General features: G+C 31.2%; 1 protein-coding gene across 1 annotated transcript; it reads right to left on the reverse strand.

The window, feature by feature from the left end:
- Positions 1 to 9316: 9316 nt before the first annotated feature.
- On the reverse strand, positions 9317 to 10723 carry LOC121128187 (uncharacterized). Its single transcript, XM_040723764.2, has one exon. It carries the CDS (start codon positions 10637 to 10639, stop codon positions 9833 to 9835), a length of 807 nt encoding a protein of 268 aa, XP_040579698.1. The 5' UTR covers positions 10640 to 10723; the 3' UTR covers positions 9317 to 9832.
- Positions 10724 to 20343: the final 9620 nt, after the last annotated feature.

Raw genomic sequence — 20343 nt, forward strand, 5'->3', positions numbered from 1 at the left:
AAATTTCCGTGTTTGTTGTGAAAAAGTTTCATTGATTCGACTTAAAAGCCATATAGCGAGTAACAAATAAGATGTACGACTTAAGTCATTTTTGATCGAAGAAAGAATAATTTTACTATAGTTGAGTAGTTTGTAACGAAAAAACTACGTTTAAAAATAAATAAATGCTGTTACTTGCCTTTTCTTTTCTTCATTATTTAATAAGTCGTCATGGTGTTAACTTCTATCTCTAAAGTAAGCGTTCTCGCCTATCCTTGGTGTCAATTATTTTAAAAATGCAAAAAAAAAAAAAATATATATATAATTTTGAAAATTAAAAAAAAACCCCATTTTTTCTTACTTTGTAACAACATTATTCAAATAATCTAAAGCAGCAATGGGGTATGATTGGGCTGTGCTGGAGAAGCTAGAGCCCTCTCCAACTATCAATGATTTTTTTCTCATTGTCACCAAGTCAAATTTAGGACCTACCCAAAAAATTTAACGTTTAGATTTAAAAATTAGCCCTTCCTTAAAATAAAATCTTGCGGACGTCCAGAAATATACCAAGTATTTTTTTTATTTTTTTACTAATGCTCCTTGTCAGAGTTCTAAACGTTAATTGGTTGTACTCGAAGTAGCTCATGTTAAGCTGTGACCGAAGAACAATAGTCTACTATTAAATGAATTGTTGAGAATTATATTTGGCTAACTACCAATTGATTTTGCTTCTTTTTTCTGCTTCTTTTTTTAAAGAAAGTTGCAGGATAGAGTAAAGGCAGCCATTAGTGATTCGTAAAATTTTCCTTCTCTTTTTGAAAGTCGAGGCTTATTTTGATTAAAAATATATCTATAAGGTGTCAAGATGACCTCTTTTCCTAATAAAGTTACCATATTATTAGCTAAATAGATTTTATTCTAAGTATGTATAATTTATTTTTAATGTGGGAGTATATTTTAAATTTATTCCATCTATTAATGTTAATCTCCTTGGTAATCAAAAAAATGCTTTCTTCAAGGTCAGTCTCGATAACTTCCATTACTTTATTCACCATTTCGAAAACTGGCCTTCTGGAGCGTGGTGCATTTTTGACATCAAAATTATCGTAAGGGAATCGACAAACCCCTAGTTGCGCGTGATTGGCTTTTACAATTTCACAACCATGAACATTATTCACATTTTCAGCCACATGGATTGTGTTTTAGATATTTATCAAAGGAAAACAGTAAAATATTGCATATTTTCACTTTGCTAATGTCCATACATGTGAATCGGGTGTGTTTTCTAGCTGGCCCGTTAATTTGTAATTGGTGGTATAAAGAAGGAATTTTATTTTCCTTAGCAGTTGTCATTATTATTTAATTTCTGAGTAGTGAGCATCCTTTCCTAAATAGATTAGATTATACTCAAAGCCTGTTTGAACGTTCGTGTGTGCTCATAAAAGACGGAGCGTAACCCTGATGATTTGTTGCAGAGATTAATTATAAGTCCTTGTTTGACTCAGAGTAGAATTGGAGATCGACATCGGAGTTATTCCAGGTAATGTCCTTGTTTATATCCTTTTCTCCTTCTTTTCTTGTCACAGCGGATCTAATGAAACGCCACGAGCATGATTCTTTCTCTCCTCCAAAAGTTTTTTTCAAATTGTCAGGGGTACCACGTTGATTTTCGTTTTTTTTTTTTTAACATGCCCATTCCACACTGGATTTTCACCTATACTAATGTGAATCTTTGACGCACGCTCAAACACTACTAAGTCGAACAATCACAAAACTGCCAAGAAGTTTATTTAGTACTAAATCTAATTTGTTTTATTACTAATTGTACTTATGCAATACGAAATTCATATTATTAAAGCCATCTATTTGAAAAATAATTGTTTCATATTGACTACGCCTATTATTAAAGACGCATCATTTGTAATTTCCTAATAAAAGTTTGCTTCGTTCAAATTAACATTATTTATGATCTTTTAGGGGTTGCTTATTTGATTTGCCTGATTTAATAACTATATACATGTAGGATGTATGAATTTAATCCTAAAATGTCTGACATCCTTCACAAATTGAACAGTGTGTTTGAATATATAAAATACTTGATTTTATGCATAGATTGTGCAAATTCTTATTATTGTATGGGCGTCTGAAAGGATTATTATTATTTTTTTTTTTTTTTGGGGGAAGGCTTTGATTTTTCGAAAAAAAAATTGAAAACTTAAAAATTTTTGAAAAAGATTTCAAATATTACATTTTCGGAAAAAAAAAATCGAAAATCCATAGTTACTCACAAAAAATTTATAAATTCCATAGCTATTCAGAAAAAATATCAAAAATTAAATTTTAAATATTAATTTTTTCGAAAAAAAAATTCAAAAATCCATAGCTATTCTAGAAAATTCAATTTTTTGGAAAAAAAAAATTCAAATATTAAATTTTTTCCTCTGCTGCATAATTTCCCCCAATCAATTTTTTAAAGAAAATAAATCTTTAAAAAAAAATTACCCCTATTTTTGTGTTAAATTTAGTTAAAAGTAAAATTTTTTTAATTTTTTTTGGGCCAGGGAAGGCTGCAACCACTCTAGCTCAATCCCTGCGGACGACCCCTGTATACACGAAATACGCTCCCTTCTGTTACAGCTTCCTTTTTTGGACCAAGTACGGGCAACTTTTTCTATTATGTAGAAAAGTTATCAAACTAAATAGCCATAGAATACGAAAATGATCTTTAAAATTTGTAATTGCAGAAGGTTTGCTCTTTAAATCCCTTATAAAATGTTTAATTTTAAGAGTATAATTTCGATTCAGAGCCATATTTTGAAATGAAATAACTATATAGATACAAATGAAAGGTAATAACAATTGATACAAAACATTCCAGCATTCGAAAGATAACATTTATTAAGTTATCGTCAATACGGTTCGTGCTAAATGTGTTTAATCATACAAAAATCAAGTAAAATGAAGAAATTATTTGTAAACTAATATTTTTTCAATTGAATTATAGGTATTATTTCTAAAACTAAAGATTAAACCTTCTATTATAACTTTAAAAGATTTAGAGTCAAAAAGTAGTTTGATTATGATTGATTTTTTTCAGTTCAACCATTAATTTTCTTATAGACTATTTTAGGAATATGCAATGTAAGGTTTCTAGAATATATTTATAAATTAAATATAATTAAGTCAATTAATTAACTAATTAACTAAGAAGTAATGAATATTAAGAGGCAGGAAAAGTTCCGAAATTAAATATGAATCAGTCCATTAGATTACTTACATCTAATCAATAAATACTAGTAAAATACATGGAATATACAAAATATATATATTTTTTTTTTTTTTTTGCTTATGACGAAGTTACTTGACACAAACTATTCAAAGAGGATCCAGAATGCCCAAGGGAATAAAAGAGAAGTCGTGGCTAAAAAAGACAATGTATATTTACATGCGTAGGTACATGTTTGAATAATAAATCTTGGAGATTAAAAGCACACTGACGGACGAGCCCCAACACAAAGCACACCCATTACTGCTCCGCCTTTGGGAGATGGTGTAAGATTCTCCATGTCGACGAAAACGGGCTACCCAAGTTCACTAAGGGTAGTTTCGCCGACGATCTCACAGTAGGGCGGCTACATTGTCCAGACCCATCTTCGTCGACAATGTTAGTTCTGACGAGATTACTTGACGCAAACAATCCAAAGAGGATCCAAAATGGCCGAGAGAATGAAAGTGAAGTAGTGGATGAATAAGATAATACACAAGTTGATCTTATCTAGTGGTACACATTTTATTTTTTTCAATTTTTGAAGAGTAAAATTTAAACGTGAGATTTTCTAAGGATTAAAAAAAACAAAATCATCTGAAAATTGTACTTGGCACAACTTTTATTCAGATAGAAGCCCTCAGCTCTAATAATTGCCTCAATACGAGTCCTAAGTCATTTGCAAGCTTATTTTACGTAGTCAGACTCGAGCTTGGTCCACTCCTTCTTGATGGAATCCTCTAGAGATTAGACACTGCTGTGAGGAGAGGCATACATCCTCCCCTCCAGGCAGGCTTAGATAGAGTAGCCCAAAGGGTTTGGGTCTGGAGAGGAGGGCAGCCAAATGTTGAATTTACAAAAGTCCGGAATGTTATCTCTCACGTAGGCCTGTGTCTTAGCGGATATTCTGCTTTTTCACACTCTCATCAACGCTGAAATTTTTAAAATTTCAAAAGAGCAAAACATTGACCAAATTTTTGCTACCCTTGAGAAAAGATTATAATTTTCTTTGCTCTTTCCAACAGTTTCAGCTTGCTCTGTTCAGAAATAAGATGTCTTGTTTTCCTCCACCGTGATATTGAACCAATGTCATTCCAGATTGAAAATAATTAAATCCTATCCCACTAGATAATATACCTTTATATATATTCTGATGCACGGTTGCTTCGGTCAAAAACAAATTCGTATAAGGACATTTCGTATACCAACAATTTCGTATAAATTTATGGGGAAACTGGGCATTTATGAATTGTCATTTGTTACCCCGAATGTTGAGGAGGTTTTTGGATACTGCCGATACTTGAAGAAACAACTAAGAGTCCATTAAAATCCCCCCTATTGTACCCCGAATGTTTGGGTGTTTTCAAGTACCGTCGGGTACCAAAAAAGGATGCAAATACCCCGATATTTGAAGTACCTACTAAGAGACCTTCACAACCCCCAATAGTACCCCGAAGGTTGGGGGTGCTTTCAGGTACCGCTGGATCCTAAAACAGGACACAACCCACCGCCGATGCTTGAAGAAACTACTCAGAGCCCCTTACAACCCCCATATTGTACCCATAATGTTGAGGTGTTTTCGGGGCTTAGTAGTTCTCAACTCTTATTGACTATTAATTTCCCCCTAGCCTGAAAATTACTTTTTCACCATTAAATGATTATTTTTTAAATCCATTTTCAAGGTAATAAGAAGAAACGTGCGAATGTCGTGTTGGTCACTAAAGCCCTTTTATACTTAAACCAATAGTTATATAACATTTTAAGCTTATAAAATTCATTTTTAAGATCACAAAAAAGTTCAACTTCTTCCAAATTTATATTTTAGCATGTGTACCAAAATGTCAAATTTTTAGGGTGACCTTTTGTTGTATTTTAACGAAAAAGTTATATATGTAAAGTTTCAGTCTTGAAGGGACGTTTACAAATGACTCTTTTTTTAACAGCATTATCTATTTGTAAAGGGATTCAGAAATTTTAATCTTCATGTTACTGAATTTCAAAAGTTTAACTTTTAAAGTGGATTTAAGTTTCATTTTATCGCTCAAAAATTCGAAGAGGAAAAAAAGATTTCAAAGTTCAAGCATATCCCATAAATTATATAATCTCTTGAAATGATAATTTCTTTCAGAGATACTGAGTATTGCATCAAAGGATATTTGATTAATGATTGCCCATGCAGTCACATATATTTTGCTGTTTAAATATTATTGATAAACTCAATGTTGCGTACCCGTATTATGTAATATTTATTTTTAAATTTAAAGGCAGGATAGTTTAACAAAGATAATTTCATATATGATAGGCATGAACTACGCTATCAGTACGAAAATTATTATTTTAATCTTAAATTTCACAGAACAAATTTACCATATAAATAATTTATATTACGGCTAAAATTGTCCTTAGATTTTTACAATTAGAGTATCTATATATTAAATGTGAATGCTTGTTCTTCAATCACGGCCAAACCAGATTATCTTAACATTATTGGTGGCCTTTAAATACCATATTTTCGCACTTCACCAGTACAACCTGAAGGGCAGGGTGTATTTTGGATATTAGAAGGGTTCTTTGATCCTCAGGGAAGTGTCTGTGTTAGAATTGAATTTGCCTCAGGGACCAGAAGCCCACAACCCGTGGGTGGGGGTGTACTCTAGCATATCAGAAGGGGTTCTTGGGAGGTTTCCTTAATGCTCAGAAAGGGGCATCGAAAAAACTTACCTTGCCTTGGACTCAGCAGTTCCCCTCCATAACCCGTGGGCTGGGGTGCATTATAAAATATTAGAAGGGTTCATTGGTGCTTAGAAACACTGTGGCAGAAAAATTTAAACTGTATTTCGGCCCAGTACTTAAGCTGTACAAACTGAGATCTGGGTTATATTTATGGATGTATGGGAGGATTTCTTGATGCTCAAGGAAGCGGCGGCAGAGAAATTTAACTTGACTTGGGCCTATCAGTTCGCCTGCACAACCGTGGGCTAGGGTATATTATAGAATATTACAGGGGTTTCTTGGTGCATAGAAACACGGCGGTGGTAAAGTTTAAACCGTTTTTTGGCAAAAACTGTACAACTTGAGAGCCGGTGTGCAATTTGGTATAGTAGGAGGTTGTCTTGGTGCTCAGGGATGCCGATGCAACTTAAAATTAAAGTTTTACGGTCTATATTTTTTGTTTTATATGAAGCAAAAGAGTTCATAATTAATGTTAATTTCATGATGTCCCGGGCAACACCGTGCAAAACTAGTCTAGTTATAATTTATGGACAAGAATTAATACCCTTTATGTATAATTAATATAGTAAATAAATTCTTTTGTAGACTTTAACTTTGATACGACTTAACAAAATGTCTCATATTTTGTAAAATATTATTTAAAAGTCGGCAATGATTGATTTATATGTTTTCAAATATAAGAAGACATAATATATATATAAATAATGAATGGATATTACACTTTGAAATGTTGTATATGTATATGTATGCGTGTGAACAGAAAATTAATCTTTTATGTCATCAAATTTATTTTCGGACATTTTTTTTTAATGGGACAATTAAATTTAATTATATAATTAAAAAAATCTTGTTACTCCGAAATAGATAAATTTACGTACATACAATATCTAGGTTCACTAAAGCAGCTGTCTAGGATATAATGTTTTTATGTGACGTTATCGTTGTTGATATAGAGTACATACAACGTATTTTAGAGTCAGCTGTCGATTTTGGTGCTCCCCCTATCACTATTCCTAACAGGGTTGATTGGTTGAATTCAAATAAGCTCTTGTTAGGCAGTAAGCATTTCTCAACAACGATTGAATAATAATTTTATAGTTGGACGAAATGAATAATCATCTACTATAAGGCTCTAAGGAAAGAGTGGATACTACCAACCCTCGAGTGTGGTCTAAAAAGTTTCCGATCTCAACGTGAAGAGGGCAGCTCTCTTAAATAAAAGCTAGGCACATGTATTTTTAATTTTTTAATCAAAATTTTAAATGTAATTTTGAAAAAAAAACTAACTCCAAAAAATATAATTTTTGCGAATAGCTTTGAATTTAATATTTTTTTTTTTTTTTTTGAATAGCTTTGAATTTAATATTTTTATTTTTTTGTCAATAGAAGTGGATTTCTTACAAAAAAATGTTTTTATTTATTTTTCGTCTGCCCCTTGGATTCTTAACTAGCTAACAACTGATTTTGGGCCTCCCTCCCCCCGTTTCTTCTTTATGGAAAGTTTGCAAGACACAATTAGGATAACGAGGCGCTCAAGAATAAAATTACTTATCATGAAACTTGTGACTTGAGTGAAAAGGTTTATACAGGGACAACCGTTATTATTTACTTATATCTATTATATAAATTTGGTGAGGTTAAGAGTTATTTTTTTACAATGTTCATTTGAGCAGTGTAGTTGAACGCATAATTAGTAGTCTATTGCTCAGAAAAAAAATTGTCTTAGTCGCCACCATGAGCTCAAAGTACAAGAAGCGGACTGAGATCGCAGCACTTCTCCGTAAAACCCATGAGTGGCTCTAGGCAACATGTACTTCAGGGCATAGGACTTCTCTCCACCACAGGGCCTAGACATTAACCCCCTAGACTATTCCATCTAGATGCACGTCGAGTCCAAGGCCTATAGGAGATGTTGCAACAGCACCCGCTCCATGTAGACCTTCGACAAGACCTGGGCCCCCATGAGCGCCAAGTACATCCAGAGTTTCAACTGCAGCTTCTGTCACCATCTAGAGCTCACCATCAATTCCGAGGGTGGATACATTGACTGATCCTTGTGTATCAATTAATAATTAATAAACTTGTTTACCAATTCACCGAGGATCCTGTCATGGACTTCAATACTTTGTGCGCTAAAATGGGTAAGTAATAACGGGTGGCCCGGTATTTGGTGTTCTATAAATAGAAATGCAGGTAAACATACATTATTTAACTTAATATGATTAAGTTTTTAATGTCTACTCGAATTACATATGACTAATAAAAACGGTAAATGAATAAATTATTCTTTACAGCCATCTTCATATTCACAAATTTCGCTCCAGAAAATGAGGTTCATGACTTTTGGCAAAAATAAGCTCTTCCAAAAAGGCAAAGTGTCGTTCACCTCACGGACAACGACTCAGATATAGAAGTTCAACTCTTTACAATTCATGATTCTTAAAAAAAAAAAAAATCCAATGAACCTGTATTTAGAAATCTACAGAAAATAGTTTCCAAGAATCACAAGAACTCTATAGTGAGTCATGATATTAAATTGTTGTCAGGGTCATAGTAATAGAACAGTATATAATGAATTTTTAGATACTCATGAAACACTTTTCATATAGGTAGACATGCAGCCAAAATTATGTTTCTTAAATTAATATTTGCACACTATGAATGATATAACTTATCGTAGGTTATAGTAAACTCTATCTAGTGTTGAGACTAGGTGGTTCGGGGCTTAATTGATTTTTTCTAGATTCATCTGGACCAATATTTATAGTTTGAAACCCTGGCCCGAAATTTAAGCCATAGACCAAAATTTTCTGTTTAAAAAAGGATTGATTTTTTCTAGAGTTGGCAACCTCAGGAGTGAATTTTCTTATCTTTTGCAGTTGTTACTTTTATTTTATTCATGATAAGTGAACTTCCTTGCCTAAAAAAGATTCAATTATATTCAAAAACTTATTGAACATTCGTATGATTATAATTTTTATTTGATGCCTAGTTGTAATTGTAAGCTTTTTTTGCACACTTTTAAGATCGACATCTGAGTAATTATTACCCATGTCTTTGTTTATTTCCTTGCCCCCTTTGTCACAGCTGCTTGAAGCTGATCTCCGAAACATTCTTCGAATTGTTAGGGTTACCGTGTTAATTTCTTTAAAACCTGTCCATTATACACACGGTTTTCATTACTAAGCTTCGCTTAAAAACGGTCTTTTTTTTTTAGGAACAGAATTAACAGCGAATTAGTTAAAACTATAATGGTTTCAGACCCGTCCACGATTTCCAGACCTACTACACCCAAATCTACAATTAACCATTGAAATTCATTGATATTAAAAAAACAAATAATAAAGATGATATATTTTGAAATTTGATACCATTTAAATACAAAGGTCAAAAGGAGAAGTTACAATATGAACATAATGATGTAAAAAATGAACACTTTAATTGAGTATTTTAACCCCGTTCAACTTTGGACACTTGCTGAAATATTTCAATGATGTAAGAATTTACCCTTCAGTTATACTTTCTTTTTGCATTTTTTTAATTATATGAGAGATTAAGATAAGGGAATGTTCTTCTTAAAACAGCTTAATAGGTATACATAAGTAAATATAAGACAACTTTGATCAAATATCAATGATAAATAAACATAAAATAGGTATATAATTATTCATTGTGTAGATTGATTCTAAACATATAATATCATTTCATAGTCAACATTAGATGAACTAAAATATTATTTAATTAATACTAAAGGTTCCACTAGCAAGTAATACTTAAATTTGTACTGATATATGTATGTTAGCACTAAGCATACATATATGAATTAGACCTAAAAATATGACCATAGAAACGCTATCAACTCTCGTCTAGAGTTTCAATGCTTCCAAAGGCTTCTCTCAGCCTTATACGCAAACTTAATCGTCTCCTTTCAGAGGCCCGTCGCCTCAAAAACTTAAGAGTATAAAAAGCACTTCCAGCTATACTTAAAGTTATAAATCCCATAATGAGTACGGCCAGTGTTACAGAATTTCCAGAAGCTAAATTATAGGCTCTTACACAAGTACAAGTCTCTCTGTAATCGAAGATAAACCCCGTTCCACATGGCCTCCAGGAACTTTGAGGACAAATACAACCACAGTTTCTTTCATTCCAGAGTTTCCCACTCCTAAGACACTCTGTCCGTGCTATTCGATCATTACACTTACATTTACAAGATGATGCATCATAGTAGACATTCGGATCTGCATTACAGCTCCGATGTTCCTCGTCATCCGGACAAGAACAGCTACAGTCTAAGTGTTTTTCTATCCGCAGGGAAACGCAGACTGTATTCCATTCTCCTTGAGAATATCTTGTCATTACAGCCATCACATGCACTGTTATGTTTTCAATCTTTGTGGGAACACATTCAAGAGTATCGCAGGCTCCCGAACATCGATCCGTTAAAGCATAGCTGGGTATAACACGAGATATTCTATTGTCATTGAGAGCCGGTAAGTTGGTTAGTCCCACAGCATGTGGCCGGACTCCACAATTTATCTCTGAGGAATGGATTTTAAGTTGATGTGCTGAGGAGCAGGATGAACTTTGGGGTGAGGCGGTACAACTACCAAGAACAACGAAGATGATGTAGAAATAATTAAAAATAATTTTCATCACCATCAAATTCTAATCATATCGTCTTTACTTCTAAGAACATACTACAGCTAAGTATTCACAATTCACCACTCACTACTAAAGTAATAAAGAGAAATATCGTGTACTCAGGCATAATACATATTTATTCCGCAGACGGCACGCTCCAATATTTTCAATCGCGTAATATGTGTAGTAGTAGTAGTCTTTGGGCATGCCCATTCATAGTTATGAAAAAAATTGCTTGACGCAGTCTCGTATCTTGAACGGAAGAGTACAGTAACTTTCAACTCTCATGAAAGCGCTCAAATATACATATTATTATGTATTTCAACATGATGCAACAATTTCCCTCCTACTTTTTCCACGTGGCTTTGAAGTCGTTATTATCTCTCTTTCATTGATCATTTATTGGGAATTCTTTGAGGTTTTTAATTCAATTCCACTACCTATGAAATATTTAATATACAATTATATTCATTTAAAAATGATATATTTGTACATAAAATATCTACATATATTAGTATATTAATATTCACGTACGAAAAAAAGGGAGAGAAATCCTTTCCAAGTCTTTAAAGACAAAGCGTGTAGGTAAATATTTCTAGAATATTCGAGGAATCTACTCGTGTTATAACCATAAAACCCTATTGGCTAGCTACTCTCTACAAATAATACATAATAGATACACTCAATTTTGTACTTTTTATTTAAAGATTATAATATTTATTTTTACTCCAAACATGGAATGATCAACAATGGAAAATTCCATTTGGAATTAATGATGTAGTATTCAGGGTCATTGACGCAGTGGTTCATTTCCTAGAACAAACCATTGGTCTGTACGAAACGCTCATACCCAAGTGCATCCCTTGTTTTAACAACATTTTTTTTTTGCCTGAAACAATTTACAATGGTGATTAGTAACCGGAAAGGGAAGGTTGTAACTCGTATATAAATAAGTAATGTGTGCAGTTGCAACCGTAGGAAGAGAATCAAAATAATACTTTTTATTTTATTATCCACATTCTCCCAGATCTGGGTCGGTTCGGATCATTAGATACAAATTTAGGGGCGTCTGCAAGGGTGGCCTGAAAAATAAAAGAATGTTTACTTTTTACTTGAATTTTGTAATTATTTTTAATATTTCTTTTATTAAAAATATAGGCCATTCGGGCAAATTAAGCAGAAGAGAAAAAAATATATACTTTTTGAATTTTTTTTTACAAAAATTTATTTATCTGTAAATTACTATGGATTTTTAAATTTTTTTAGAAAAAATTTGAAATTTCATTTCTGTATTTTTTTTTTCCAAAATATTTAATATTCTGAGATATGGATTTTTGAAATGCTTTTCCAAAAAAATTAATTTTGAATGGCTATGCATTTTTGAAATTTTTTTTAACAAAAATTTAATGTTTGCAATTTCAAAAAATTTATTCTCTCTGAATATTTGTAGATTTTTGAAATGTTTTTCCACAAAATTGAATATTTGAAACTATATTTTGGAATTTTTTTCAAATAAAATGTAATATTTGGAAAAAAGTTAACAAAAAACGGGCTTTTCATTATTTGAGTTAACTTCGGGTGAGTTCTCAAACTTTCAAATTCAGATCCAAAACCAAAATTTGACGGATACTGTAGTGTACGTATACTCTATTCTCTTCTCCCCTCGTGTTATTGTTCTTATTATTATTTGATACGTGGATGTGTTAGTTATATATATATATATATGTATTCTAAAGTACTGTCTTAACAATAGTATAAATAGTCGGACATCTTTGAGGTATTTAGAGTAGTAAATATAATATATATCTCAATGTAATCATCTCTAAAACATTAAGATTAGATTACTACGAAAATATAATGCTTTATTGTTCATACAACATTAGAATAACCAAACCATGCAATTAATTATTTAGATGTAGCTCCAAGCCTTAACCAATATATATAGAAATCCTTTTTTTGTAATTAGGACTAAGCATTAAGCACTATTATAAGCTTTTTAAGATCTGTAAAAGATCTAGTACAGGAAGCTAGTTAACCTATACACGTACCCGAGTCAGGGGGGTCTGCAGGATTATATTTGTATATTTATTTGGGGAAAAAAATCCAAAAAGCCATAGATATTCACGAAAAATTGTTAAAAAAATATAAATATTTGAATATCAAATTTTCCGAAAAAAAAAAAAAAAATGTTCACATTTTTTTTTTTGTAATTTCATATATTATTTTTTTTTTTCGAAAAGGAAATTTCATATATTATATTTTTTTTTTCAAAAATGAAATTTTTTATATTATTTTTTTTTTTTTTTTCAAAAATGAAATTTCAAATATTTAAATAATTTGGAAATAAATTCAAAAATCCATAGCTATTTACAAAAAAATATTAGAAATTTCAAATATTGAAAAATAAATAAATCGCCTTCCTCATTTAATGTTAATAATATTTACTACAATGACATAACATAAAGTTAAAAAGGCCATTTGTCGACGATTTGTCATGTTTTTATTATAAAAAATATTTATTAGATGCAAATAGTCCAACATATACTTTTATTTAAAAGTGAGGCCTTTAAGGAGTTGTTGCTGAGTTATAATCGCAAGTCCTTGTTGGACTCTGAGTAGAATTGTAGATCGACATCGGCATAATGATTGACTTTGACCTTGTTTGATTTCCTTCTCCTTCCTCATATCGGCTGCTTCTAGCTGATATAATGAACGTCATGACAGCTAAACTCGTCTCCTCTAAAACATTCTTCAAATTGTCAGGGTTTCTATGTTCATTTTCGTTTTTTAATAAACCACCAATAATGCCACCGATTATCATCACTGGGTATATTCCTCTGATTAATATATAACTTGATAGCTTGAGTGGAACCCTTTTCTTCTTTGGTATTTGATTCACTTTTTTTTTAAGAAAATAAAATGTTTTTTTAGAATACATTTTTTTTTTTAGAAATAAAACAAATTAATTTAACTAATGTTATGAACATTTTATCATTGTTTTTATATAATAATATTTAATTTTATGGAATCATTTTTTTTTATGAAAAAAAGGAGATAGCCTTATAAATAAATTTCTTCTCTTGTTTTTATATATTTAAAAAATATATGTACACAGGTTCATTAAAATATGAACACTTTTAATTTTTAACTTCAACAAGATATAATTATTTAATTAACAAATGAATTTTAACAAAATTCATACTATAAATATTTGTGTGTATCAGCTTTTTTAATCGTAAATGTAGTCGCTTTTAGCAGCAATAATGACTTCCAGGGGCAGAAGGTCTGGCGCGGATGTATCCCTCTATGTTAGCTGGCAGTGTATTTTAGGGCACTATAGGCTTTCTCCTCGACATGCACCAAAAAGTTGTAGTCGAAGTGGTTGGGATCAGGATTGTAAGGGCCAAAAGTATCAAAAAAGAGAGTTCAAAAGGCTAATTCCAAGCTTTTTTAAAAGAGTCTTGCAAAAAATGGGAGATGGGTTTCTTTTATTGCTGTTGTCAAAAGTCGTTTCTCCACTCACATAAGGCTCCTTCCACCCACTTTTTTTTATAGTTCTCTGGACAGAATTTTTTTTCTAAAATCCACAGCTATTACCAAAAAAATAATCAAATATTAAGTTCTTTCGAAATAAAAATTCAAAATCCAAAGCAAAAAAAAATTAATTTTTTTTTCAAAAATCCACAAATGTTCACAAAAATTCAAAATCCAAAGCTATAAATTTCAAAAATTAAAATTTTTGTAATTTTTTTTTCAAAAATCTATAAATGTTCACACAAATTTCAAATATTCGTTTTTTGGAAAAAAAATTCGAAATTTTTTTTGTTGCTTAAAAAAAAATTTCAAAAATCTATAGCTATTCAGAGAAAATTAAATTTTTTGGAAAAAAATTGTAAAAATTAAATTAAATTTTAAATATTAAATTTTTTTGGAAAAAAAATTTCAAATTCCTATTAAATATTTTGAAAAAAAAATTCAAATATTAAATTTTCTAGTAAAAAGCAAAAATTCCTTTTTTTTGTGGAGTGTACATCCGCTTCACCCTCTCCCTGCGGACGCCTCTGTAGTGCACATTTGTTATATTCAATGATGTCTAATTCATTAAATAAATACAGTGACTACAACATATTGAATGAATCATCAGAAATTTATTTCAAATAAAACTAGAAGATAAAAAAAAAAAATCCCACTTGAATTACCATGGTGTGTTCATGATTTTTTTATCTCGAGAAACATGAGAATGACATTTATTGCTTTTGTGGCCACCAGAATGTTTTTGAAAATATTTTTTTAACAACATCTGGGGCATTCCATGCTAAGTGTAGATACCCTTCTGCCGTCCCCATATCCGATTTTGAAAATTTATAGTCAGTATGTCTATCCCATCAAAACAACAACATGAGTAAAATGTTAGATAGGTGAGGCGCGAGAGTCCGTTTTGGGAGCCCCTCAAAATTTGGCTCCCTTCAATCTCTGCATAACTCTAGTTAGAATAAGCCGATTTTATTAAAATACTTCTAAGAGTACAAGCTTCAAATCATATTTAATAAAAAAATTGTTTATGTGTAAAAAATACTTTGAAAACATTATTACAAAATATGAAAAATGGCGCCCTCCCAACCTATATAACTTATTTCGACAATTTTTTATAAGAACTTTAACGTACTCATATCCTATGTATATGCTAAACGTTAGAGTGAGATCTCAATGAGATCATCTTCATTCAGGCTTATAACCGGAAAGGTTATAATCCCCATAATAGTAAATTCCGTCTTATTTACTAAGAAAAAATGATATAAATATATTCATTTTTACAAGTTTTGCAATACATTTAATAGGTATGTTACAAAAAAAATATATATATATTAGATTGTTTCATTTTAAACCCCCCTTTATCTAATAGATTATGGTAAAAAATACATTTTGATACCAAAATCATGTTTCTAGCTTCAATATCAAGAAAGTTGTGATCAATTTATCATCGAAATATCACACATTTTTTTTCGTAGTATTTATTTTATAACCCACACCAAAATATGTGATCTAATAAAATATGATATTTGAATAAAACAACACAACTTTCTTAAACATGAATGGAATTGAATAAAATTTTCATTAATTACAGAGTACAGTATTGTGCAAAAGGTAATATTTTTGAATACCTGGAATTGAATTGTATAATATGAAATTCAAGTATATGAATATCTTCCCATGCTCTCCATATAATTTATGATAGTTATTCAATAAAAAAAAAAAGAAAGAGAGATAGAAAATTAAGTCAAAGTACGTTCATATTGTGCAGTAATAAAGATTGAAGATGCTTATGTCGCGTATAAAATTGATGTACCTCGTATTAAAAGGTTTCTGAAAACCTTACAAAATACTATATAAATAAATGTTTTAAAGTCCATTGTATTTTTTATTTGATCCATTACACATTATTTGTAATTATGAAAGCTATCTTGGGATGATTCATTTTCCATTGAATGGTGCAAATAAACAAAGCAACAGATTGAAAAAAAAAATTAAACTGGATGATTTAGAATTTACTTACATTAAATATAATCACTGTCAAATTGATTTTCCCAATTTAACTAATAAACATCCAGCATTTTTCTGGAGATCCTCAAAAAACTTTTAGTCTACCGCTCAAACCTCTTGCAAGATTTTCCCTCTCTGTAAATCCGCATTTTGTAACATATCTACACTTTTCCGACTTGTAACGTATACACGCGTTTGACTGGTTTTTCCTTCTTCTATCTTGTTTATTCATGACATAGTTGGATGTGTGTTGTGCATTTTATAATTTTTTGGAACACTTTGGTTGAAAATAATAGAGTATTATTTATATATCTATTTGGATTTTTTGTTCATTGCCTATGGACTTCCACTTCTTTGAAAATTGGCAATAATTAAGGGACAGTATTATAGAAATGAATATAAAGTTAAAAAATTGTTAGAGTATAATCTTATTAAATTACTTATTTGCATCGTTAGTTAATATGTCTGACAAAAAAAAAAAAGATATTCAAAAATATTGTGTAGATCCCACAAACATACACATGAAAAAATATTATAGAAACTATCTTCGAGAAGCCTCAGAGCCTCTGTTGTGACTATTTCCTTTGTTACTAAAGCTTGACAACAGAGTAAATGCATCTGTGAAAAAGAGACTAGCCTTGATTCCTGGCCCTAGTGTGATAGATACTCCAAGTATTAAATTATGTCAGGAAAATTGGATGCCTAAAGTGATTGAAGGACTCATGGAGAAATATCAGCATTCAACTAATACCGATCAGGCTCAGATACTGACAATATTCGCTGCAACAATGAGCATTAGAGTTATGATGCAGTATTTTAGCTGTATTGCAGACAAATAAATTGCAGAACGAGCGAGGGATGTTGTCATCTACTAAGCCAAAGCATGGATGATTTGATTTAGTTAATGAAGTATTTGAATTTTACCGTTCTGGTGAATCATGCAGGATACTACCCGCGGAAAAATACTCTATAGTTGTACGGAAACTTACTTGTAAATACAAAAATGGTTAATTTTGAATAATTTGAGAGAACTATTTTGTAATTTTAACTATAATTACCCCGATTTATGTATAGATTTGCTAAATTCGCTGTTAGAACGCGTTCTTACTGGTGCAAATAGGAACCGCAGTGTGTATACTTGTACTATTCAGCAAAATATAACGCTTTTGATCATGGGATTGATAATGCCGGAGATAACGGAATATCACTCCTACCGTCACATTAGAGCGTCTTAATTTGAAATCTTTCATTGCCCTTTTGTTCCTTTCATAAATGTGATAATTACAGAACAACTGATATGCTCAAGGATAAATTGCTCGACCACTTTGAGGAAAATAGTGTTGATGAAGTACAATTTCAGGAGTGAAGGTAAACATGACAAATGACAAAGATTTTGACAAAGCAGGTAAGCTGGCAAAACACAACTTTATTCCTCAGGCACAAAGTAATTTTTTGAATTAAAAAAAAATCTAAAATTATGAAAGGTGAATTTTTTATAAGTGGAGACTTTTCTGAGCATTAGAACTTTGTAATACAGGATTCTGCTCAAGGTTTTCATTGGAATTCCTCGCAGGCGGGGATACACCACTGGGTCTTTTTTTTTTTTTTAAAGATATGAATTTTTGCTATGACTCATTTAAATAATTTGTTCCAAATTCAGTTATTAGGGTTGTTTCTATCCATTTCACATCAATGAAGTGTGATTTTTTACGCATGATTTTTAAAGAAGTGAGTCAGCAATGCAAAAACAATAGTAGATACCCAGAAGCTTCATGCATGTATAAATGAAACGGATATACCCCTAGAGAGAGACGCGAGAGTGGAATTAGTGGTTTATACTGGATACTACTCTGAATAATAAAAATCAAAAATGCTTTAACTAATTTTATAGCATTAGCAAGAATGATATTCAAGTCCTTTGAAAATGTAAAATATTATATTTAGATAAATATGACGAATGATCCAAATAATACATTTATGACAAGAATATGAATATTTAAAAGTTAGAGGTGATAGAAAGGAGGAAGGACACAGAATTACATATTTAAAAAAAAAAATAATAAGATATAATTTAATAAAATGGCGATCATGACCTTTTCTAGTTATAGGCCTGAATGAAAGTGATTTCATTTAGATCACACTCTCATTTTTTACATATGTACATATAGAATATAAGTAGGTTAAGATTCTAACAAAAAATTGTTGACGTCATTTTGGAACCTTGGGTCTATATTTTGCAATAATGTTTTTATATTATTTTTGCCCATATCTCATTTGTTTTTGTAAAATATGAATTGAAGCTCGTACTCTTAAAATTATTTTAATGGAAAATAAAATGAAATCGGTTTATTCTAAATGGAGTAATGGCTTACTCAAGTTCGAAGGTATTTCGAAGTAAGCCAAACTTTGAGGGACTCTCAACCGGTCTAAAATTTTACACATGTTGTTTCTTCGATAGGATAAACATCCTACCTAAAAATTATTCAAATCAGTGATGATCATGTCAAAATTTGTCTTTATCCTCATCTGAATGCCTTGTAAGGGAAAAAAGAAAGAAAAAGGAAAAATGTACCTTTTCTTTGGAAGTTTAATTAATTACTCATTTTTGATCACAAGTACAAAAATTTGACAAAAAGTGAAGATTTAAATTTAATAATAATAAAAGAGCACCGTAAAAAAAATAACATTTTAAACGTTTTAACTTACGTTACGAAGTTTGTTTGTTGGTCGCAAGGATTATAGCAAAAGTTAGCGATCATCTTTGATCAAAGATTATATATGTCATAGTAAAGGACCATTAAATTTTCAGAGATCAGAATCAAGGTAAGACCACGGTTAATAGAAATACAAGGTTAGACCATCATATAATCGGGCTTGCTAGAATTTTCAATTTGATGTATCGTACCCACTGCTGGGCAAGACAGGTTGATTTTGATAAAACGCGCAACCAATCATAGTCTATGACGTCACTACTAATAGAATTTTCAATTAGATGTATCTCACCGACTTCTCCATAAGAAAGATAGATTTTGACAAAACACCCAACCACTCATACACTATGATGTCAATATTGAAAAGTGTGGTGGAACTCTAAAATCAGTCGTACACGCGTTATAGTATAACCTAGTATTTTCATTAACCTTGGGTGAGACAGAATGTAAAAAAACATAATTGACCACAACTTTGGAACAAATTGAGAACCATAACTCAATTTGTATTTAGGTGGGGTTTTTTCACTCTACCGAGTGCCCATTCTAGTTTAAGATGTGTTGCTCGAAAAAACATTTATTATAGTAATTAAGCTACCAAAATTGATTCAAAGTATATTTAGTTTTGCTCTCTGTAGACCTCAAAAGCAGAGATTTTGAGGCTTTAAATGAAGAATTATATAACTTTATCTGGGAGGCTCACAGATTATTTCATTTAGGAGAGAAGGAAGGATCCTAATGGGAGTTGAGTTGGTTTTCTTCAAAGAGACTCCTTGTGGAGGCTTCGTCTACATAATTAGAGGGCTGATTTTATCTATTGGTACACATGTTATTATTTTCAATCCGAAATGACATTGATGCAAAATCAAAAGGAAGGATAACAAGATATATTATCGCTGACCAGAGGAAGCTGAGACGGTTGGAAAGGGCAAAGAAGATCCCCATTTTTCGTAATCTTCAGAACAAAAATAAAATGGCGAGCACAGTCGAAGCCTGCTCTTGGCGTGTCCGGAGGAGAGAGTGTGTGCTACTCCTCACATTAGTGTCCAGTCTCTAGAAGCTTCCATCAAGAAGGAGTGGAACATGATCGAGTCTGACTACATAGTCAAGGCTTGCAAGGGATTTAGACCTTGTATTAAGGCAGTTATTAGAGCTAAGGGCTCATACATTGAATAAAAGTTGTGCCAAGTACTATTTTCAGATGATTTTGTTTAATAATTGTCCTCACAAAACCTTTCGTTTTTATATTACTCTTGAAAATTTGAAAAAAATAAAATATGTACCACTAGATATAAGATCTACCCTGTAAATATTTTATTATTGGTAAGTGGACTGACTATTTAATTAATGCTGAACAATGTATAATTGTAATCTCTCCTGGAATGTAATCACCTTTAAATACATATATTCGTTGCTCAAGAGGATTTTTACTCAATATAAGGATATTTTCAATTTTCCTGAGGTAAAATCAAT

This window comes from Lepeophtheirus salmonis, chromosome 13, assembly GCF_016086655.4.
Source record: "Lepeophtheirus salmonis chromosome 13, UVic_Lsal_1.4, whole genome shotgun sequence".
NCBI classification, from domain to species: Eukaryota; Metazoa; Arthropoda; class Copepoda; order Siphonostomatoida; family Caligidae; genus Lepeophtheirus; species Lepeophtheirus salmonis.